At 51.6% G+C, this 24,452-nt stretch overlaps 3 protein-coding genes across 3 annotated transcripts; all 3 read right to left on the reverse strand.

Annotated features, from left to right (window-relative positions):
• Positions 1–1,031: 1,031 nt before the first annotated feature.
• LOC138520606 (golgin subfamily A member 6-like protein 22) lies at positions 1,032–3,860 on the reverse strand. Its single transcript, XM_069632930.1, has 3 exons — positions 3,813–3,860; positions 2,616–3,770; positions 1,032–1,352 (listed from the first exon to the last, which is right to left on the reverse strand). Exons 1-3 carry the CDS (start codon positions 3,858–3,860, stop codon positions 1,032–1,034), a joined length of 1,524 nt encoding a protein of 507 aa, XP_069489031.1.
• Positions 3,861–5,722: 1,862 nt separating this feature from the next.
• Positions 5,723–10,598, reverse strand: LOC138520607 (golgin subfamily A member 6-like protein 22). Its single transcript, XM_069632931.1, has 4 exons — positions 10,215–10,598; positions 9,003–9,827; positions 6,289–7,623; positions 5,723–6,037 (listed from the first exon to the last, which is right to left on the reverse strand). The coding sequence occupies exons 1-4, from the start codon at positions 10,596–10,598 to the stop codon at positions 5,723–5,725; spliced, it is 2,859 nt and encodes a 952-aa protein (XP_069489032.1).
• A 351-nt stretch (positions 10,599–10,949) lies between these two features.
• On the reverse strand, positions 10,950–22,641 carry LOC138520608 (golgin subfamily A member 6-like protein 22). Its single transcript, XM_069632932.1, has 2 exons — positions 22,495–22,641; positions 10,950–12,461 (listed from the first exon to the last, which is right to left on the reverse strand). Exons 1-2 carry the CDS (start codon positions 22,639–22,641, stop codon positions 10,950–10,952), a joined length of 1,659 nt encoding a protein of 552 aa, XP_069489033.1.
• Between the last annotated feature and the right edge of the window lie 1,811 nt (positions 22,642–24,452).

Here is a 24,452-nt window from a genome sequence, read left to right on the forward strand (position 1 = left end):
CACCAGACCCTTGTTACCCTGCACTCGCTCCTTGTTACCCTGCACTCGCTCCTTGTTACCCTGCACTCGCTCCTGATTACCCTGCACTCGCTCCTGGTTACCCTGCACTCGCTCCTAGTTACCCTGCACCAGACCCTGTTACCCTGCACTCGCTCCTTGTTACCCTGCACTCGCTCCTTGTCATGCTGCACTCGCTCCTGGTTACCCTGCACTCGCTCCTGGTTACCCTGCACCAGACCCTTGTTACCCTGCACTCGCTCCTTGTTACCCTTCACTCGCTCCTTGTTATGCTGCACTCGCTCCTTGTTATCCTGCACTAGCTGCTGATTAACCTGAACTCGCTCCTTGTTACCCTGCACTCGCTCTTTGTTACCCTGCACTCGCTCCTGATTACCCTGCATTTGCTCCTGGTTACCCTGCACTCGCTTCTTGTTACCCTGCACTCGCTCCTTGTTACCCTGCACTAGCTCCTGATTATCCTGCTCTAGCTGCTGATTAACCTGAACTCGCTCCTTGTTACCCTGCACTCGCTCCTTGTTACCCTGAACTCGCTCCTTGTTACCCTGCACGAGCTCCTGATTATCCTGCACTAGCTGCTGATTAACCTGAACTCGCTCCTTGTTACCCTGCACTCGCTCCTTGTTACCCTGCACTCGCTCCTTGTTACCCTGCACTAGCTCCTGATTATCCTGTACTAGCTGCTGATTAACCTGCACTCGCACCTTGTTACCCTGCTCTCGCTCCTTGTTACCCTGCACTCGCTCCTTGTTACCCTGCACTAGCTCCTGATTTTCCTGCTCTAGCTGCTGATTAACCTGAACTCGCTCCTTGTTACCCTGCACTCGCTCCTTGTTACCCTGCACTCGCTCCTGGTTACCCTGCACTCGCTCCATTTTGCCTTGCACCAGCTCCTTGTTACCCTGCACTCGCTCCTTGTTACCCTGAACTCGCTCCTTGTTACCCTGCACTCGCTCCTTGATACCCTGCACTCGCTCCTGGTTACCCTGCACTCGCTCCTGGTTACCCTGCACTCACTCCTTGTTACCCTGCACTCGCTCCTTGTTACCCTGCACTCGCTCCTTGTTACCCTGCACCAGCTCCTTGTTACCCTGCACTTGCTCCTTGTTACCCTGCACTAGCTCCTGATTATCCTGCACTAGCTGCTGATTACCCTGCACTCGCTCCTTGTTACCCTGCACTTGCTCCTTGTTACGCTGTACTCGCTCCTTGTTACCCTGCACTCGCTCCTTGATACCCTGCACTCGCTCCTGGTTACCCTGCACTCGCTCCTTGTTAACCTGCACTCGCTCCTTGTTACCCTGCACTCGCTCCTTGATACCCTGCACTCGCTCCTGGTTACCCTGCACTCACTCCTTGTTACCCTGCACTCGCTCCTTGTTACCCTGCACTCGCTCCTTGTTACCCTGCTCTCGCTCCTGGTTACCCTGCACTCACTCCTTGTTACCCTGCACTCGCTCCTTGTTACGCTGCACTCGCTCCTTGTTACCCTGCACTCGCTCCTGGTTACCCTGCACTCGCTCCTCGTTACCCTGCACTCGCTCCTTGTTACCCTGCACTCGCTCCTTGTTACCCTGCACTCGCTCCTTGTTACCCTGCACTCGCTCCTTTGTACCCTGCACCAGCTCCTTGTTACCCTGCACTCGCTCCTTGTTACCCTGCACTCGCTCCTTGTTAACCTGCACTCGCTCCTTGTTACCCTGCACTCGCTCCTTGATACCCTGCACTCGCTCCTGGTTACCCTGCACTCGCTCCTTGTTACCCTGCACTCGCTCCTTGTTACCCTGCACCAGCTCCTTGTTACCCTGCACTCGCTCCTTGTTACCCTGCACTCGCTCCTTGTTACCCTGCACTTGCTCCTTGTTACCCTGCACTCGCTCATTGTTACCCTGTACCAGCTCCTTGTTACCCTGCACTCGCTCCTAATTAGCCGGTCAAGTGGCACAGCGAGTAGAGCGCTCGCTTCCGGCAGTGCCAAACTCAGCGTTTCATCCTTCCGAGGTCGATAAATGAGCACCACACACTGTGGGTAATAATAAGCAGCGCTCAGATACCTGAGGGTTCGTAGCGCTATATAAATGCCAAATTATTATTATTATTATTATTATTATTATTATTATTATTATTATTATTACCCTGCACTAGCTCCTGACTAATCTGCACTCGCTCCTTGTTACCCTGCACCAGCCCCTTGTTACCCTGCACTCGCTCCTTGTTATCCTGCACTAGCTCCTTGTTACCCTGCACTCGCTCCTTGTTACCCTGCACTCGCTCCTGGTTACCCTGCACTCGCTCCTGGTTACCCTGAACTTGCTCCTGGTTACCCTGCACCAGACCCTTGTTACCCTGCACTCGCTCCTTGTTACCCTATACTCGCTCCTTGTTCCCCCGTACTCGCTCCTTGTTAACCTGCACTTGCTCCTGATTACCCTGCACTCACTACTGGTTACCTTGCACTTGCTCCTGGTTACCCTGCACCAGACCCTTGTTACCCTGCACTCGCTCCTTGTTACCCTGCACTCGCTCCTTGTTACCCTGCACTCGCTCCTGATTACCCTGCACTCGCTCCTGGTTACCCTGCACTCGCTCCTAGTTACCCTGCACCAGACCCTGTTACCCTGCACTCGCTCCTTGTTACCCTGCACTCGCTCCTTGTCATGCTGCACTCGCTCCTGGTTACCCTGCACTCGCTCCTGGTTACCCTGCACCAGACCCTTGTTACCCTGCACTCGCTCCTTGTTACCCTTCACTCGCTCCTTGTTATGCTGCACTCGCTCCTTGTTATCCTGCACTAGCTGCTGATTAACCTGAACTCGCTCCTTGTTACCCTGCACTCGCTCTTTGTTACCCTGCACTCGCTCCTGATTACCCTGCATTTGCTCCTGGTTACCCTGCACTCGCTTCTTGTTACCCTGCACTCGCTCCTTGTTACCCTGCACTAGCTCCTGATTATCCTGCTCTAGCTGCTGATTAACCTGAACTCGCTCCTTGTTACCCTGCACTCGCTCCTTGTTACCCTGAACTCGCTCCTTGTTACCCTGCACGAGCTCCTGATTATCCTGCACTAGCTGCTGATTAACCTGAACTCGCTCCTTGTTACCCTGCACTCGCTCCTTGTTACCCTGCACTCGCTCCTTGTTACCCTGCACTAGCTCCTGATTATCCTGTACTAGCTGCTGATTAACCTGCACTCGCACCTTGTTACCCTGCTCTCGCTCCTTGTTACCCTGCACTCGCTCCTTGTTACCCTGCACTAGCTCCTGATTTTCCTGCTCTAGCTGCTGATTAACCTGAACTCGCTCCTTGTTACCCTGCACTCGCTCCTTGTTACCCTGCACTCGCTCCTGATTATCCTGCACTAGCTGCTGATTAACCTGAACTCGCTCCTTGTTACCCTGCACTCGCTCCTTGTTACCCTGCACTCGCTCCTTGTTACCCTGCACTAGCTCCTGATTATCCTGCCCTAGCTGCTGATTAACCTGAACTCGCTCCTTGTTACCCTGCACTCGCTCCTTGTTCCCCTGCACTCGCTCCTTGTTACCCTGCACTAGCTCCTGATTAACCTGCACTTGCTCCTTGTTACCCTGCACTTGCTCCTTGTTCCCCTGCACTCGCTCCTTGTTACCCTGCTCTCGCTCCTTGTTACCCTGCACTCGCTCCTGATTACCCTGCACTAGCTCCTGATTAACCTGCACTAGCTCCTGATTACCCTGCACTAGCTCCTTATCAACCTGCACTCGCTCCTTGTTACCCTACACTAGCTCCTGATTACCCTGCACTAGTTTCTGATTAACCTGCAGTAGCTCCTGATTACCCTGCACTTGCTCCTGATTAACCTGCATTCGCTCCTTGTTACCCTGCACTCGCTCCTTGTTACCCTGCACTAGCTCCTTGTTATCCTGCACTCACTCCTTGTTACCCTGCACTCGCTGCTTGTTACCCTGCACTAGCTCCTTGTTACCCTGCACTCGCTCCTTGTTAACCTGCACTCGCTCCTTGTTACCCTGCACTCGCTCCTTGTTACCCTGCACTAGCTCCTTGTTATCCTGCACTCGATCCTTGTTACCCTGCAGTAGCTCCTTGTTACCCTGCAGTAGCTCCTTGTTACCCTGCACCAGCTCCTTGTTTCCCTGCACTTGTTCCTTGTTTTCCTGCACTCTCTCCTTGTTACCCTGCACTCGCTCCTTGTTATCCTGCACTCGCTCCTTGTTACCCTGCACTAGCTCCTGATTAACCTGCACTCGCTCCTTGTTACCCTGCACTCGCTCCTTGTTACCCTGCTCTCGCTCCTTGTTACCCTGCACTCGCTCCTGATTACCCTGCACTAGCTCCTGATTAACCTGCATTAGCTCCTGATTACCCTGCACTAGCTCCTGATCAACCTGCACTCGCTCCTTGTTACCCTACACTAGCTCCTGATTACCCTGCACTAGCTCCTGATTAACCTGCACTAGCTCCTGATTACCCTGCACTTGCTCCTGATTAACCTGCATTCGCTCCTTGTTACCCTGCACTCGCTCCTTGTTAACCTGCATTCGCTCCTGATTACCCTGCATTCGCTCCTTGTTATCCTGCTCTCGCTCCTTGTTACCCTGCACTCGCTCCTGATTACCCTGCACTAGCTTCTGATTAACCTGCACTAGCTCCTGATTACCCTGCACTAGCTCCTGATCAACCTGCACTCGCTCCTTGTTAACCTGCACTTGCTCCTGATTACCCTGCACTCACTACTGGTTACCTTGCACTTGCACCTGGTTACCCTGCACCAGACCGTTGTTACCCTGCACTCGCTCCTTGTTACCCTGCACTCGCTCCTTGTTACCCTGCACTCGCTCCTGATTACCCTGCATTCGCTCCTGGTTACCCTGCACTCGCTCCTAGTTACCCTGCACCAGACCCTGTTACCCTGCACTTGCTCCTTGTTACCCTGCACTCGCTCCTTGTCATGCTGCACTCGCTCCTGGTTACCCTGCACTCGCTCCTGGTTACCCTGCACCAGACCCTTGTTACCCTGCACTCGCTCCTTGTTACCCTGCACTCGCTCCTTGTTATGCTGCACTCGCTCCTTGTTATCCTGCACTAGCTGCTGATTAACCTGAACTCGCTCCTTGTTACCCTGCACTCGCTCTTTGTTACCCTGCACTCGCTCCTGATTACCCTGCATTTGCTCCTGGTTACCCTGCACTCGCTCCTTGTTACCCTGCACTCGCTTCTTGTTACCCTGCACTAGCTCCTTGTTACCCTGCACTCGCTCCTTGTTAACCTGCACTCGCTCCTTGTTACCCTGCACTCGCTCCTTGTTACCCTGCACTAGCTCCTTGTTATCCTGCACTCGATCCTTGTTACCCTGCAGTAGCTCCTTGTTACCCTGCAGTAGCTCCTTGTTACCCTGCACCAGCTCCTTGTTTCCCTGCACTTGTTCCTTGTTTTCCTGCACTCTCTCCTTGTTACCCTGCACTCGCTCCTTGTTATCCTGCACTCGCTCCTTGTTACCCTGCACTAGCTCCTGATTAACCTGCACTCGCTCCTTGTTACCCTGCACTCGCTCCTTGTTACCCTGCACTCGCTCCTTGTTACCCTGCTCTCGCTCCTTGTTACCCTGCACTCGCTCCTGATTACCCTGCACTAGCTCCTGATTAACCTGCATTAGCTCCTGATTACCCTGCACTAGCTCCTGATCAACCTGCACTCGCTCCTTGTTACCCTACACTAGCTCCTGATTACCCTGCACTAGCTCCTGATTAACCTGCACTAGCTCCTGATTACCCTGCACTTGCTCCTGATTAACCTGCATTCGCTCCTTGTTACCCTGCACTCGCTCCTTGTTAACCTGCATTCGCTCCTGATTACCCTGCATTCGCTCCTTGTTATCCTGCTCTCGCTCCTTGTTACCCTGCACTCGCTCCTGATTACCCTGCACTAGCTTCTGATTAACCTGCACTAGCTCCTGATTACCCTGCACTAGCTCCTGATCAACCTGCACTCGCTCCTGGTTACCCTGCACTTGCTCCTGGTTACCCTGCACCAGACCCTTGTTACCCTGCACTCGCTCCTTGTTACCCTATACTCGCTCCTTGTTCCCCCGTACTCGCTCCTTGTTAACCTGCACTTGCTCCTGATTACCCTGCACTCACTACTGGTTACCTTGCACTTGCTCCTGGTTACCCTGCACCAGACCCTTGTTACCCTGCACTCGCTCCTTGTTACCCTGCACTCGCTCCTTGTTACCCTGCACTCGCTCCTGATTACCCTGCACTCGCTCCTGGTTACCCTGCACTCGCTCCTAGTTACTCTGCACCAGACCCTGTTACCCTGCACTCGCTCCTTGTTACCCTGCACTCGCTCCTTGTCATGCTGCACTCGCTCCTGGTTACCCTGCACTCGCTCCTGGTTACCCTGCACCAGACCCTTGTTACCCTGCACTCGCTCCTTGTTACCCTGCACTCGCTCCTTGTTATGCTGCACTCGCTCCTTGTTATCCTGCACTAGCTGCTGATTAACCTGAACTCGCTCCTTGTTACCCTGCACTCGCTCTTTGTTACCCTGCACTCGCTCCTGATTACCCTGCATTTGCTCCTGGTTACCCTGCACTCGCTCCTTGTTACCCTGCACTCGCTTCTTGTTACCCTGCACTAGCTCCTGATTATCCTGCTCTAGCTGCTGATTAACCTGAACTCGCTCCTTGTTACCCTGCACTCGCTCCTTGTTACCCTGAACTCGCTCCTTGTTACCCTGCACGAGCTCCTGATTATCCTGCACTAGCTGCTGATTAACCTGAACTCGCTCCTTGTTACCCTGCACTCGCTCCTTGTTACCCTGCACTCGCTCCTTGTTACCCTGCACGAGCTCCTGATTATCCTGCACTAGCTGCTGATTAACCTGAACTCGCTCCTTGTTACCCTGCACTCGCTCCTTGCTACCCTGCACTCGCTCCTTGTTACCCTGCACTAGCTCCTGATTATCCTGTACTAGCTGCTGATTAACCTGCACTCGCTCCTTGTTACCCTGCACTCGCTCCTTGTTACCCTGCACTCGCACCTTGTTACCCTGCTCTCGCTCCTTGTTACCCTGCACTCGCTCCTTGTTACCCTGCACTAGCTCCTGATTATCCTGCTCTAGCTGCTGATTAACCTGAACTCGCTCCTTGTTACCCTGCACTCGCTCCTTGTTACCCTGCACTCGCTCCTTGTTACCCTGCACGAGCTCCTGATTATCCTGCACTAGCTGCTGATTAACCTGAACTCGCTCCTTGTTACCCTGCACTCGCTCCTTGTTACCCTGCACTCGCTCCTTGTTACCCTGCACTAGCTCCTGATTATCCTGCACTAGCTGCTGATTAACCTGAACTCGCTCCTTGTTACCCTGCACTCGCTCCTTGTTCCCCTGCACTCGCTCCTTGTTACCCTGCACTCGCTCCTGATTAACCTGCACTTGCTCCTTGTTACCCTGCACTCGCTCCTTGTTCCCCTGCACTCGCTCCTTGCTACCCTGCTCTCGCTCCTTGTTACCCTGCACTCGCTCCTGATTACCCTGCACTAGCTCCTGATTAACCTGCACTAGCTCCTGATTACCCTGCACTAGCTCCTTATCAACCTGCACTCGCTCCTTGTTACCCTACACTAGCTCCTGATTACCCTGCACTAGCTTCTGATTAACCTGCAGTAGCTCCTGATTACCCTGCACTTGCTCCTGATTAACCTGCATTCGCTCCTTGTTACCCTGCACTCGCTCCTTGTTACCCTGCACTTGCTCCTGATTACCCTGCACTCGCTCCTGATTTCCCTGCACTTGCTCCTGATTACCCCGCACTAGCTCCTGAGTACCCTGCACTCGCTCCTTGTTACTCTGGACTCGCTCCTTGTTACCCTGCACTCGCTCCTTGTTACCCTGTACTAGCTCCTTGTTATCCTGCACTCGCTCCTTGTTACCCTGCACTCGCTGCTTGTTACCCTGCACTAGCTCCTTGTTACCCTGCACTCGCTCCTTGTTAACCTGCATTCGCTCCTTGTTACCCTGCACTCGCTCCTTGTTACCCTGCACTAGCTCCTTGTTATCCTGCACTCGATCCTTGTTACCCTGCAGTAGCTCCTTGTTACCCTGCAGTAGCTCCTTGTTACCCTGCACCAGCTCCTTGTTTCCCTGCACTTGTTCCTTGTTTTCCTGCACTCTCTCCTTGTTACCCTGCACTCGCTCCTTGTTATCCTGCACTCGCTCCTTGTTACCCTGCACTCGCTCCTGATTAACCTGCACTCGCTCCTTGTTACCCTGCACTCGCTCCTTGTTACCCTGCTCTCGCTCCTTGTTACCCTGCACTCGCTCCTGGTTACCCTGCACTAGCTCCTGATTACCCTGCACTAGCTCCTGATTACCCTGCACTCGCTCCTTGTTACCCTGCACTCGCTCCTTGTTAACCTGCATTCGCTCCTGATTACCCTGCATTCGCTCCTTGTTATCCTGCTCTCGCTCCTTGTTACCCTGCACTCGCTCCTGATTACCCTGCACTAGCTTCTGATTAACCTGCACTAGCTCCTGATTACCCTGCACTAGCTCCTGATCAACCTGCACTCGCTCCTTGTTACCCTGCACTCGCTCCTGGTTACCCTGCACTCACTCCTTGTTACCCTGCACTCGCTCCTTGTTAACCTCACTCGCTCCTTGTTACCCTGCACTCGCTCCTTGATACCCTGCACTCGCTCCTGGTTACCCTGCACTCGCTCCTTGATACCCTGCACTCGCTCCTGGTTACCCTGCACTCGCTCCTTGTTACCCTGCATTCGCTCCTTGTTACCCTGCACTTGCTCCTTGTTACCCTGCACTAGCTCCTGATTATCCTGCACTAGCTGCTGATTACCCTGCACTCGCTCCTTGTTACCCTGCACTTGCTCCTTGTTACCCTGCACTCGCTCCTTGTTACACTGCACTCGCTCCTTGTTACCCTGCACTCGCTCTTGGTTACCCTGCACTCGCTCCTCGTTACCCTGCACTCGCTCCTTGTTACCCTGCACTCGCTCCTTGTTACCCTGCACTCGCTCCTTGTTACCCTGCACTAGCTCCTGATTATCCTGCACTAGCTGCTGATTAACCTGAACTCGCTCCTTGTTACCCTGCACTCGCTCCTTGCTACCCTGCACTCGCTCCTTGTTACCCTGCACTAGCTCCTGATTATCCTGTACTAGCTGCTGATTAACCTGCACTCGCTCCTTGTTACCCTGCACTCGCTCCTTGTTACCCTGCACTCGCACCTTGTTACCCTGCTCTCGCTCCTTGTTACCCTGCACTCTCTCCTTGTTACCCTGCACTAGCTCCTGATTATCCTGCTCTAGCTGCTGATTAACCTGAACTCGCTCCTTGTTACCCTGCACTCGCTCCTTGTTACCCTGCACTCGCTCCTTGTTACCCTGCACGAGCTCCTGATTATCCTGCACTAGCTGCTGATTAACCTGAACTCGCTCCCTGTTACCCTGCACTCGCTCCTTGTTACCCTGCACTCGCTCCTTGTTACCCTGCACTAGCTCCTGATTATCCTGCACTAGCTGCTGATTAACCTGAACTCGCTCCTTGTTACCCTGCACTCGCTCCTTGTTCCCCTGCACTCGCTCCTTGTTACCCTGCACTAGCTCTTGATTAACCTGCACTCGCTCCTTGTTACCCTGCACTCGTTCCTTGTTACCCTGCACTCGCTCCTTGTTACCCTGCTCTCGCTCCTTGTTACCCTGCACTCGCTCTTGATTACCCTGCACTAGCTCCTGATTAACCTGCACTAGCTCCTGATTACCCTGCACTAGCTCCTTATCAACCTGCACTCGCTCCTTGTTACCCTACACTAGCTCCTGATTACCCTGCACTAGCTTCTGATTAACCTGCAGTAGCTCCTGATTACCCTGCACTTGCTCCTGATTAACCTGCATTTGCTCCTTGTTACCCTGCACTCGCTCCTTGTTACCCTGCACTTGCTCCTGATTACCCTGCACTCGCTCCTGATTTCCCTGCACTTGCTCCTGATTACCCCGCACTAGCTCCTGAGTACCCTGCACTCGCTCCTTGTTACCCTGGACTCGCTCCTTGTTACCCTGCACTCGCTCCTTGTTACCCTGCACTAGCTCCTTGTTATCCTGCACTCGCTCCTTGTTACCCTGCACTCGCTGCTTGTTACCCTGCACTAGCTCCTTGTTACCCTGCACTCACTCCTTGTTAACCTGCACTCGCTCCTTGTTACCCTGCACTCGCTCCTTGTTACCCTGCACTAGCTCCTTGTTATCCTGCACTCGATCCTTGTTACCCTGCAGTAGCTCCTTGTTACCCTGCAGTAGCTCCTTGTTACCCTGCACCAGCTCCTTGTTTCCCTGCACTTGTTCCTTGTTTTCCTGCACTCTCTCCTTGTTACCCTGCACTCGCTCCTTGTTATCCTGCACTCGCTCCTTGTTACCCTGCACTAGCTCCTGATTAACCTGCACTCGCTCCTTGTTACCCTGCACTCGCTCCTTGTTACCCTGCACTCGCTCCTTGTTACCCTGCTCTCGCTCCTTGTTACCCTGCACTCGCTCCTGATTACCCTGCACTAGCTCCTGATTAACCTGCATTAGCTCCTGATTACCCTGCACTAGCTCCTGATCAACCTGCACTCGCTCCTTGTTACCCTACACTAGCTCCTGATTACCCTGCACTAGCTCCTGATTAACCTGCACTAGCTCCTGATTACCCTGCACTTGCTCCTGATTAACCTGCATTCGCTCCTTGTTACCCTGCACTCGCTCCTTGTTAACCTGCATTCGCTCCTGATTACCCTGCATTCGCTCCTTGTTATCCTGCTCTCGCTCCTTGTTACCCTGCACTCGCTCCTGATTACCCTGCACTAGCTTCTGATTAACCTGCACTAGCTCCTGATTACCCTGCACTAGCTCCTGATCAACCTGCACTCGCTCCTTGTTACCCTACACTAGCTCCTGATTACCCTGCACTAGCTCCTGATTAACCTGCACTTGCTCCTGATTACCCTGCACGTGCTCCTGATTAACCTGCATTCGCTCCTTGTTACCCTGCACTCGCTCCTTGTTAACCTGCATTAGCTCCTGATTACCCTGCACTCGCTCCTGATTTCCCTGCACTTGCTCTTGATTACCCCGCACTAGCTCCTGAGTACCCTGCACTCGCTCCTTGTTACCCTGCACTCGCTCCTTGTTACCCTGCACTAGCTCCTTGTTATCCTGCACTCGCTCCTTGTTACCCTGCACTCGCTGCTTGTTACCCTGCACTAGCTCCTTGTTACCCTGCACTCGCTCCTTGTTACCCTGCACTCGCTCCTTGTTACCCTGCACTCGCTCCTTGTTTCCCTGCACTAGCTCCTTGTTATCCTGCACTCGATTCTTGTTACCCTGCAGTAGCTCCTTGTTACCCTGCACCAGCTCCTTGTTACCCTGCACTTGTTCCTGATTTCCCCACGCTAGCTCCTGAGTACCCTGCACTCGCTCCTTGTTACCCTGCAGTAGCTCCTTGTTACCCTGCACTAGCTCCTTGTTATCCTGCACTCGCTCCTTGTTACCCTGCAGTAGCTCCTTGTTACCCTGCACCAGCTCCTTGTTACCCTGCACTCGTTCCTTGTTACCCCGCACTCTCTCCTTGTTACCCCGCACTCGCTCCTTGTTACCCTGCACTCGCTCCTTGTTACCCTGGACTCGCTCCTTGTTACCCTGCACTCGCTCCTTGTTACCCTGCACTAGCTCCTTGTTATCCTGCACTCGCTCCTTGTTACCCTGCACTCGCTGCTTGTTATCCTGCACTCGCTCCTTGTTACCCTGCAGTAGCTCCTTGTTACCCTGCACTAGCTCCTTGTTATCATGCACTCGCTCCGTGTTACCCTGCAGTAGCTCCTTGTTACCCTGCACCAGCTCCTTGTTACCCTGCACTCGTTCCTTGTTACCATGCACTCTCTCCTTGTTACCCTGCACTCGCTCCTTGTTATCCTGCACTAGCTCCTTGTTACCCTGCACTCGCTCCTTGTTACCCTGCAGTAGCTCCTTGTTACCCTGCACTAGCTCCTTGTTATCATGCACTCGCTCCGTGTTACCCTGCAGTAGCTCCTTGTTACCCTGCACCAGCTCCTTGTTACCCTGCACTCGTTCCTTGTTACCCTGCACTCTCTCCTGATTACCCTGCACTCGCTCCTTGTTACCCTGCACTCGCTCCTGATTTCCCTGCACTCGCTCCTGATTTCCCCACGCTAGCTCCTGAGTACCCTGCACTCGCTCCTTGTTACCCTGCAGTAGCTCCTTGTTACCCTGCACTCTCTCTTTGTTACCCTGCACTCGCTCCTTGTTATCCTGCACTCGCTCCTTGTTACCCTGCACTAGCTCCTTGTTATCCTGCACTCGCTCCTTGTTACCCTGCACTCGCTGCTTATTACCCTGCACTCGCTCCTTGTTATCCTGCACTAGCTCCTTGTTACCCTGCAGTTACTCCTGATTAATTGGGGATGTCTGAGACCCAGGAGCTGCCTTTAGCTCCAGCTCAACCCTTCTTTATTTCGATCCCTGAATAGCTTGGCTAGCAGGTTCCTCAGTGATGTTTAGACCTTGTAGTTGCTGGTCTTAAACCCACCTGGTCAAGGGGCTTTATTCGGTGGTAAGGCATCATTCCCTCTCCCTACGTACTCAGGAGAAATAGCCTCTTCTAGCAATTCCGTATCTGCTTCCGGAACCTGCCGCAGCACCACTCTACTGAACCAGGTCTAGTGACCTCCTTTTCATGACTTCTCTCTAGTATGATGCTAATATTTTAAGTGTATCCTGTTCTCCCCCCTGAGCCTTCCCAACTCATTCTTCAGTTCCGTGATAAAGTTCTGAGCCCTTGGCTTTTGGAGTTTCGCAGTAAGGAAGCAGTTCGCCTCACTCCCTTTCATCTCATACCTTTGCTTCCTGTGCAGAAGCCCATCCTGCCTATTTTTAAGACCCTCTGGATACTGCGGCATTGAATTCCACATTTTGCTTAAAGAAAAAGGAAATATTGTGGTACAAATATATACATTTTGAAGCATGTATACTTAATTAAAATGGGTACAGATACAGCTTTCCATTTCTATTCTTATTGGCCATCTCCCACAGAGCAAGTGTGTGGGGACCGGGGCCCGGGGCCCGGGGCCCGGGGCCCAGGATATCTGAAACTGACATGGATCTGTTGCTCATATTCATTACATCAAGTGTGAGAGGGTTAGAATACAATACTTTGCGCCTTTTTAGCAGTATTTCACTAATTTTGCAGCACATTTAAAATGTACAAAATTTCCGCTTTTTGTTTGCAGACACAAAATAGCTCTTGGCTGTATGGTCTGTTTTTTGCTGCAATCTGCCCTGATTACGAAACCTAGGAAACCCTTGCAGGCGGAAGGCCTTTATTACAGGCGACTAGAGTAAGAGAAAGGGGAGCAAACATGTAATGCCAGCTAAAGGCTAATTTTGACAAAATACTACCAAAGTCTCGCACTTTAAATTCTATACAAATAAAATGCTTGCAAATATTCTCTAATGTTAGAAAGCTGGAGAACCTGCATAACCTTTTAACTACAAAGCAGAAGGGCTCGAAGTTAGAGAAGTGGCTAAACATCTTGTAATTATGGAGGATGTATGAAAAAGGCAAGAAAGGCCAAAAGGTTGAAATTGTGGGGGAGGGCCAAAAAAGGAGGGTGCAAGAATTCCTTCTGCACTGCCCCCATTTGGGTGCTATCCTTTATTGCCCACAGAGGGGTACACAGACTCTGCGTTCGTACCACCATTTTCCCCAGCGGCTACTCCAGTGGTTGCAAGACGGACACAGGTAACGCCTCTATCAGTTACGATATCTGAGAACTGGGATTTTGAGGAAAGTGGAAGGATAGCTCCTTCAGTGTTTAAGGCTACAGAGAGGTTGAAAATGGAGAGTGAGAAAGGGATGACTCCCCCGATAGCTCAGTTAGCAGATAGAATAAGGGTGGATTAGCGAGAAAGAGTGAGGCCGGTAGTCAGAAGAGCAAAGGAAGGATTGAAAATGAGAGGGAAAGAAGAGGTTAGACCTTTTACTTCTCGGATAGAGGATAGGCTGCGAAGAGTGATAGATGCACAAGAAGGGGAAAAAATGAAGGAAGCGCTAAGGCTAGCAGAGGAAGAGGTAGTGCTGCTACGGTGGCAAAGAGATGAAGAACGGTAGGACGTTAGAACATAGATAAGGGATGGAGAAGAAGGAAGGTGGATTGGACAACTCGGTAATCAGAGCGGTTGAGGTGGATATGGAGAACACGGATGCTGCCAGGGGTACAGGGGCTGAGCAGGGAGGATGGGAGATGGCACCCTAAGATAGTGCTGATTATGCTTCTGTTCCTGTAGAAGGGTCAGGGGGTGCAGTAGCCCGAGTAGATGATGACAAAGGAGAGGAATGGGAAGTCAAGCAGGGAAAGCAGGGCATAATTACCCTAGCACATTGATTTCTTCAGTCTGTCTAAACAGCCGACCAGCTTTAACCGCAATTGCGAAGCCTTCAGAGTACTTTTTGGGCATTGTCCCTTCAGCTTAAATTTCAGGCTCTATCCCTATTAAGCCTCAGATGAAGAGCCGTGGAAGGCTCGAAACACGTGTTAGGCTATTGATTGTACTAAACCTTGGACTTTAAAGGCTGTTCTTTCATACAAATCACTTGGACTCTCGATTCTTATTTTGCTATACTTGGCGCAGTGAAACTGGGACTTGTTTGTGTTGCAATTGTACTTACCTCAGTGGAATTATACTGGCAGTATATCCACACCACCCAGATACCTGCAGCCTTGACCCTCTTTGTCTAATTTATACTTACAAGCACTGTGGATCGTGACTTTTTCTGCCAATTTGTTCTTTCCATAATTACCCTACCTCCTGCTACTGTAGCAGCGATAGGAAGCCGACCATTGAGCCATAGGATGCGCCAGGATACTCGCATGGCTGAGGAAAGTAGAAGGGGAGAGAAGGAGGAAGCTACAGAAAAAATGGGGTAGCTCAGTTTCTGTTGCTCCAGAAGAGTTTGGGAAGGGCATATTATATCCCATGCTCATACATGGACCGGAGTAACTTGATGAAGACACTCCCTTCACTCACTGCACTGTCTGTGTCACGTTGGCCATAGGGCACATGAAGAGCCTATTCACAACCCTAATGAGGGAGCAGTCAGACCAGCTTTGGACGAGATCGAGGTATCCGGGAGTTCAGTTGTATACAAATTCCTTGGCTATCTTGCCTTCCCCCTCCCTCTCTGCCCCCTCTCGGGTGCGTTCTACACTTCTGCAGGGCGTACCTCTGATCTGTACCCCTCCCCGGAAGTCCTTCAAGGAAGGCAACCTTCTCCACATTGCCACTCTTAACTTCTGCTCTGCTGTCAAACACTCCTCTGATATCTGCTGCCTTCTTGAAGAACTTGACCTCGATTTCCTCGGTCTCACTGAGACATGGTTTACAGCCAGCTCTGTCACCAGCTTTGACACACTCCTACCTGATGGCTACAAGATCCTCAACCGATTTGGTGGGGGAGTAGCCCTTATCTTCCCTGAGTGGGTTACTGCCTCTGTCATTCCTACGCAGACCTACTCCTCTTTTGAATGCCTCGTCTGCAGGCTCTCTCTCTCGCCTAGCCATTCCCTTACTGTGGCTACTATCTATCGGCCACCTGGTCAGGTTTCTTCCTTCCTCTCTGAGTGGGCGGACCTCTCCTCCTCACTCCTGGCCTCAACCACTCAACTCCTCCTTCTTCGAGACTTCAACATCCACCTGGATGCCTCCTGTCCCCCCTCTGAACTCTTTCGCGACATCTGCGACTCTCTCTCACTCACCATTCTCCCCTCTGGCCTGACTCACTCTGCAGGGCACACTCTCGATGTTCTGATCTCTTCAGACCTTCCCCTCTCTGTCCCACTCTCCACTCCTCTCTCCTGGAGTGACCACTTTCTCCTATCCTCACACCTCACCCTCCCTACCCTGCAGGCCAAGCCTCCTCCGTCACTGCCACCCACCTTCACGGTCACCCGACCCATGAAGCGCGTGTCAGTTGAGGCTTTCGCTGCCACCTTCTCACCGCCTCCTCCCCCCCTGGCTGACTCTCACCCTGACACAGCACTCTCCACGCTCCACTCTGCTATATCTGATACTCTTGATATCCTTGCCCCTGTCATGAGAATCCACCTGAAGCCCAAAGCAAAGTGCAACTCCTGGTACGACTCAGACCTTGCCACCCTAAAATGCAAGTGTAGGGTTGCCGAGAGGAAATGGCGTGCTTCAAGTTCATCCTCTGACAAACTGGCCTGCCGCCTACTGCAAAGGCAATACCGGCTCTCCGTCCTCACCAAGAAGAGAGCTCATATCCAAGCCCGCATCTCTGCGGCATCTAACAACTCGGCTGAACTCTGCAAGGAACTGGCCAATCCTGCCGCAGTCTCTATCTCTCCTGTCCCTTCCCAAGCCCTCTGCACGGCACTGGCTTCTCACTTCATTTCTAAAACTCAGGACATCCTGTCCTCACTCTCCTCCTCTCATCCCCCTCCCGCTATTCCCTGCTCTTCCTCTAGCCCTTCTGCAGCCACCCCTCCTCCCTCCTTCTCTACCTTTCACCTTTTCTCTCCAGATGAGGTTTCTAGACAAGTCCGATCTATGGAGGAACAGGGGTGAACCTGTTACCCGTCAAAACAGGTTCACCCCTGTTCCTCCAAAACTATCAAGGATCACATCGACTCCCTGTCTCCTGCCCTGGCAGATTTCTGCAATCACTCTTTCGCCACTGGAATCTTCCCTTCCCCCCTGAAGCACTCCCTTGTGCACCCTCTTCTTAAGAAACCCGACCCCTCCAGCCCGGCTAACTATCGCCCAATCTCCATAACTCCCTTCCTGGGCAAGCTCCTGGAGAAACTGACCATCTCCCAGCTCAATCTCCACACTTAATCTGTTGGTTGCCTTCATGACCATCAGTCTGGCTTCAGAGCTGCCAGAAGCACGTAAACCGCTCTCCTGAACATCCGTGAAGACCTGCTCTCCAACCTCGACTCTAACACCCCTTGCATTCTTATCCTGCTTGATCTCTCTTCTGCCTTTGACACTGTCAACCATGCCATCCTGCTCAACTGTCTCTGTGATAACCTGGGTATCACTGGTCAGGCTCTGGCGTGGCTGACTTCATTCCTCTCCGACCGACCCTCCCAGGTCCAACTTGGGTCCTTCCTCTCCGACATCTTTTTCTCTACCTGTGGTGTCCCCCAGGGATCTGACCTCTCTCCCGGCTGTTCAACCAATACTTGGCACTCCTTGCCCACCACATCGCCGCTCTCTGTCCCAACTTTCAGTGCTATGCAGTTGATACCCAGCTCATGTTCAGGCTACCCTCGGCCTCCTCCTCCTCCCCTCCTTCCCTCATCTCTGATTGTCTGTCTGCCATCCAGAAATGGTGTGCCGCCAACGACCTCTGCCTTAATGCCAGTAAGACTGAGATTCTACTCATCGGCACACCCACTCCCTCCTTCCCTGCAGCTCTCTGGCTGGCCTCTCTTGGCCCTCCTCCCACTCCCACCTGCAAGGCAAAAAACCTCGGGGTCATCTTCAACTCTGCACTCTCCCTCTCCCCTCACATCTCTGACGTCTCTAAGAAGTCACACTACCAGCTGCACCTCCTTAGAGGTATTCTTCCTTTCCTCTCCTTCCCCCAGAAGCTCACTGTCTCCAGAGCCCTGGTCCTCTCGAAGCTGGACTACTATAACAGCCTCTATCTAAATCTTCCTGCCTCCACTCGCCGCCCTCTGAAACTTATCCAGAACAGGACTGCGAGACTTGTCCTTGGCCTGAAGCCCAGGGATCGTATCTCTCCAGGACTGAAATCTCTGCACTGGATCCCAGTGGCTGTGATGATTACATTCAAAATCCTCTGCATTGTACACAAGTCCTTCTGGAGTCTGGGGCCGAAATACCTTCAACTCTCTCTTCCTAAATATCTTCCTTCTCGAGCTCTTCGCTCATCTGCCTCCAACTCCCTCAGGGTCAGTCGCTTCTCCAAGCAACGAGTTGGTGGCAGATCACTCTCTTCGGCAGGGGCCTCTCTCTGGAACAGCCTTCCTGCCTCCCTGAAACTCGAGGAGAACCATCTATGGTTCCGGAAACACCTCAAAACCTTCCTCTTTGCTTCTGCTTTCTCTCCTCCCCTCCCTTGCTGAATTCCTGACTGAAATTGCACTGGCTAGCTTGCCACCCTTTTCTGCACTCTGGCCTAGGCCCCGTCAACTGCCCACCTGCACTGCCTCCCTGGCAATCCCTGCACTTGGGAACCGTGTTTTCTGTATCCCTTCAGTCCCCCTTCCAGCACTTATGTCTGCACTTCCTTGCACTTGCCACCTGCTGGCTGTTTTATGTGTTTTATTCATCTTATTTATTCCACTTTCCATGTACTGCACTTTCCATTCTCCCTTCCCCCCACGCACTTTTCCTTTCCCCCTTCCCATGCACTTGCGCAATCTGAATGACACCTGGCCTAGTAGGATCGTTGTCTGTCCTCCCCTTGTTCCCCCCTTGCCTCTTCGCACCTTGAAATACTTGTGTGTAGGCGCGTTATAAATGCCATATCATATCATATCATGATGGAGCAGCTTTTAATAATCTCAGGACACAGGTATGGAGGGGCTTGCATATTCTGTATCCCGATACGCCTGATATAAATTACATTTTAGCTAAAACAATGAAATTGGATGATGATCGTGTTGTACACATACAGTTAATTCAGGAGATGTGGAGGGCAAAACCGGGAGAACCATGGGACAAGAATGGGGTGATTTTTAACTAAATAAGTCCAGCATGATTTAGATAAAGTGGCAGGGATGAAGGCCAAGAGTTGCAACAGAAGACATGAAAAAGAGAGGGAGAGCAGGCACAAAAAGCAGAGGTTAAGCTTGTTCAAAAGTTGGCAAAGATTTGCTTAGAAGGGTCAGTAATTACAAATTCTATGGAGGGACAGCAGTGGCAATCGGGACAACAAGGACAGGGTGAGCCGGGTAGGATGCAGGGTTGGGTGTACGGGTATGTTCCCAGTCCAAGGCCCATGAGAGGGTTTCTGAGGGGCAGAGGAAGATTTCCACGGGGAATTGGGTCACTTGGCGTGTTCAGAGGAATTGGTTCTCGGTTTAATGGGCGGATGGTGTGACAAATCAACTTCCTGGGCACGAGTGGTCCAGTGATGAACATCGGTTTCTAAACCATCAATCAGCCACCCCTTCAAGTACACCAGAAGGGATCCGAACAGATAGGAAACATAAGTAAATTATAAACCTCCTGGTTCAATTTTGGTAGCTTGGACGGAATGGCAGGCTTATCTCCGAAAGGTCATGGATCATTGGTTAGAAGCAACACAGCGAAAGTACAATTATTACCCAATCATTCAGTATCTCCTTCGGTTCCCTGGGAGATATTTAGAGGAGGATCTTGCTTCCCTTTTGGAAATCCTGGCCTTCTTTCACTGCCAAAAGCAGTAAGAGTGTACCTTCAGCAGGGTCCAAATTAGTGATGCTTGTTACTCCTTGCAAAGTCTTCAGATGATCTGCCAAAGAGGGGCTCAACCCGCTTTTAAAGCCAAATGGGCCCCATTGATTGGTGTAGGCTAAGCCTACCTTAACAAACCAATCCTAGGTCTCCACCAACCATCTTCTATTATACGTGAGATCATAATCAGAGTGCTTTGCAACATCAAAGGTAAAGGGGTGAAAACATGTACTACTAAGTCCCACCCATCTCCCTGTCTGTTGTTGATCAAAGGGTCTCTCTGGTTAATAGAGCTCTCTGTGGTTCCTGACTAAAGGGAGTTCTCCTTTGAAGTTGTGGCGAGAACAGACTTTCTGTCTCCATCAAATCACATACTCCTTCCCTCTGAATGGGGGTCCCCCTGTGGGGATGACTACTGTAAACAGTTGTCCCAGACATGACATTTTACAGAGGCGGGAGCTGACTTCTGGTTGACACAGATACATATAAAAAGGTGTTGGGGTTTCCTGCCCTTTTTAGCTCTGCAACCAAACCTCTCGCAGGCCTGCTTCAGTTAACTCTCCTCAGTTTGCTCAGCCGCCAGCAGGACTGACAATTGGCACGGCAGATCCATGGAGCCGTTGATAGTTAATTAGGCTGGCCATTGCCGGAGGAAGGTTTTGCACTCTTCCTGAGATGGGGCGAGGGGTGGTGCCTTTAGGCTGTGTCCACCCAGAGTACACATATCTATGTGTTTGTTGTGCAGTGAGCATAGGACAATGTGTATGGATTAGCCCCACACATTTTCTGAGGTTGTTCTTCCATCATTCAATTTCTTTTTTAAAAAATCAAAAAAGCCCAGTTGAGTGCACACCCACCGTGTGGATGGCCAAATTCCTCACAGATAGGAAACAGTTATGGATGATTCTATGGGATTCAGTGTTGGTCGTGTGGAAGGTCGGCCAAAGTACCTTAACATGGGAGCTCAACAGATGCAGGGCCCGACCCTGCCATATGCCCCAGGCTCTGTACAATCACAGCAGGCACAGGTTGAACAGAATCCAGCGACAGGGGCTGCACAGACTTTTGGGATCCCACCGACCATGCTAGCACAAGCATTGGTGCAGACATAGGACAAGAATCCTTTACCCCAAGGAAGAGTTGTTAACTAAACTGGGGCAAGTGTTTTGGGGGGAGATCCTTTTACTCTCCCCAGTGCTGATATGTATCAGGAGTAGGACCGCCGACAGTGGGCCTATCCTTTACCACTGATCTGGAAGAGGAACCCGGGCAATGTGTGCAAGTAGGTGACCAAACACTTCTTCCACTACACCAAAGGACAGAGGCTTGGCATCTACGGACTGCAGAGAGCCATCCCCTCAACACCACAAGGCTCAGGGGAACAGCTGGGACCTGCATCGATAATTACAGCAGCAGTTAGGCCTCACTTAGGCTGCGAAGCTCGTGGGGCGCCTTTATTGATCACTGTGTGCACCTTCATTGCAAAGGCAGATACGAAATAATTTTCAACAAAATAACTTGAGCACACTGTGTTTTTATTTGTCTTCATGATTTGGGCTGTACCTGGAATGCTACCTATAATATTCCAAGATGGCCATCCTGAACAAAGCAGTTCAGCCATATCCTGAGACAGCCTGATGTTGCCCTGATTGGCTGGTGTCCTTCCTTTTTCAGCCAATAGGGAAGCTAGCAGGCAAACGCCAGTCCCCCAGACTAAGGCCCCACTCCGAAGGCTCCTGTCTGGGCCTGTCCAGGCCAAAGAGGGGCAGGATGTCCTCGACCTTTGTCCCCCCTTCTCAAACTATGAATCAGCCCCTAGACATAAATAGTGCTACCCCATGACCTTGGACCTCTACGGTCCCTGCTGAACTACCAGTGAGTGATGGCTGAACACTCCCATTGCCTCCTTCACTAACTTTCTGAACCAATTACTGTGCCTATTTACTCTGCCTTCCTTGCCTCACCTAACCTACTTCTTCTCTCACTGCAGCTGTGGCACTATTTTAGAAATTCAAATGTAGGTGTGTGTGCTTTTACATCTATGCACCCCCTTTGCATTGCATTTGTGCCACTATTTTTGAAATTTGAATTTCCTTTTTGGATTGCATTTGTGCCCTTTGTGACTACTTGGCCACCTGGTGAGTTTAGCTGGAACTGTGCTGTGCAGCCACTCTTCTTTCATTTCTCTACTAACCTCTACCACCGATATGGCTCTCACCATCTCACCCATGTTCTCTAACTGCCACACGATCACCTATTCTCCCTCTCTCACGAAGTCTGGAAGGAAGAAGCACAAAAAAGAACCCTGGCCTACCCATCGCAAACACCTACGTCAGCGCAACTTCCAGACCGGTCTTCACTGATATTCTCTTCTCTGTCCCTTCTCCAGATCTATGGACTCCTCGTGTCATCTCCACTCTCCTCCCTTTCACAGCCTCTCCCATTAATGATGCCATCAAGTGGGAAGTCCTCTTGGCAGGCTTCTCATCTTCCTGCTGCATCATTAATGTCTACCACAATCTTCCCTGAGTGGGTTCCTTCTTCTGTCATACCCACCCAGCTCTACTATTCCTTTGAGAGCCTGGTTTGCAAGATGGTCATCTGCCCCGCCTCCTCTATGACCATTGCTACCATCTATAGGCCTCCTGGTGCTACCACCCTGATTGTCTCCCAATTGGGTGATTTCTGTTCCTCCCTACTCTCGACCACCCCTAATCTCCTCCTCATGGGCGATTTCAACATCTAACTGGACTCCCCTGTCACAGCATCCACTCTCTTGCTTGACCTCTGCTCTTCAGTATCCCTCTCCATTCTCCCTTATGGCCTAACCCACTCAGCTGGACACACTCTGGACAACCTCATCCATTCTGACCTCCCCCCCCCTTTATGGTCACTCCACCCTCTTGGTCAGACCATTCTCTCTTCTCCTTGCACCGGGTCCCCTCGGCCCTCTAACTGCCCCTCCAAAAGCCCTACTAACCTCGTTCACAAACATCAGTCCGATGAAACGAATGTCAGCTGCTGCCTTCACATACACCTTCATCCCCCCTTGTGCCCCACCCTGAGACTCTACCACTGACTCTGCTCTCAGGAACCTCCATTTGTCCATCACCAACACCCTTGACATTCTTGCGCCAGTCATGAGGATCCGCCTGAAAACAGCCTCCAAACATAACTCCTGGTATGATTCTGAACTTGCAATCTTGAAACGCAAGTGCAGAGTAGTGGAATGGAAGTGGCAAACGTCAGGCTCACCATCTGACAAACTGGCCTGACTCCCGCTCCAAAGACAATACAGACTCTCCATCTGTACCAGGAAAAGGGCCCATATCCAGGTACGGGTATTGGGTGCATCCAACAACAACGCTGAACTCTTTAAAATCTGCAAGGAAATAGCCAACCATTCTGCAGCCTCCTCCTCCCTCTTCCCTCCCAATCCCTCTGCAACACACTGGCTACACAATTCACCACTAAAACTCTGGACATCCTGAGCACACTTGCTACCCTATCCCCCAACCCCTCCATCACTTCCTTGCCTCCTACTTTCTCTCACCCTCCTTCTTCCTCTCTCTCCTCCTTATCCCCTGTCACATCTGAAGAAGTCCCCAGAGTTGTGGGCTCCATGAAGCTCTCATCCAAACAGGTTTCCCCTTGCTCCTCCAGGACCATCAAGGACAACATTGACTCTCTCACCCCTGTACTCACTGATCTCTGCAACCACTCCTTTGCCACTAGATCTTCCTCATCGTTCCTCAAGCATTCCCTTCTGTGACCCCTCCTGAAAAAAACCTTCAGTAGACCCTACCTGCACAGGCAACTACCGCCCTATTTCTATCACCTCCTTCCTTCGGAAAATGCTGGAGAAGTTGCCCCGTTTCCACAACTTACCTTACACACTAAACTTGTTGGTGGTCTCCACGACCATCAATCTGGATTCTGAGCACCCAGAGACAAGGAAACTGCTCTTCTGAACACCCGTGAAGAACTGCTCGCTTCTCTGGACTGTAACTCTCCAACTGTCCTCATCCTACTCAATCTCTCCTCTGCCTTCGATATGGATAACCATTCCATCCTCATAAACAGCTCCATAATACCCTTGGTATCTTGGAGTGGGCACTGGATTGGCTTACCTCCTTCCTAACTGACCGTTCGTCCCAAGTAATTTTGGGCACCTTCTCCACACCTACATCCTTCTCCACCTGTGGTGTCCCCCAGGGCTCAAACCTCTCCCCCTGGCTCTTCAACACTTACCTTGCTCAGCTACCACTCCTCATTTCCTCCTTCTCCGCCAACTTCCAGTGCTACGCAGATGAAACACAACTCTTTTTTAAACTTCCTGCTAACCCTCTTGCATCTTCCATCATCCCTGACTATCTGCCATCCAGTCCTGGTATATTCCAATGATCTCTGCCTCAATGCCAGCAAGACTGCGATTTTTACGAGGTTACGATTCTCTTAGAGGCCATAGTGATCAAGAAGAACAGGGTGGTTCTCTCAGGCACAAATGAGGAAGGCGGAGAGTGGTGCACAGTTTTGTGCATCGATCTGACCTTATCGCTAAGGGACGAGTCTGACAAGCAATTGCTTGAAGACACTGAAGACACAGTAGAGATGGCTGGAGGTATGGTTGCTCTTCTTGATCATTTTTTGACCTGTGGACAGAATGCATACAGGCAGTGGCCTCCAGCCTGGCAAGGTGTGCAGTTTCTCTACCCTTTATGTGCCTGTTCCCGTTGTTAGGACTGATTTCCTATACTCTGACCTCGTGGACAGATGTATAGAAGGCCAACCTATATTGTGACAGGAACAACTCTGGGAAGCTGTAGCCAAACCAGTTTCGGTTGCAGTGACAGGCAGTCTAGGCTAAGTTCTTCAGAGGGGGTGAGCTTGTAAAGGGTCCACAATGAGGTCACACAATGGGAATCACAGATAACACTG

This window comes from Ambystoma mexicanum, chromosome 13, assembly GCF_040938575.1.
Source record: "Ambystoma mexicanum isolate Mex_15411 chromosome 13, UKY_AmexF1_1, whole genome shotgun sequence".
NCBI classification, from domain to species: Eukaryota; Metazoa; Chordata; class Amphibia; order Caudata; family Ambystomatidae; genus Ambystoma; species Ambystoma mexicanum.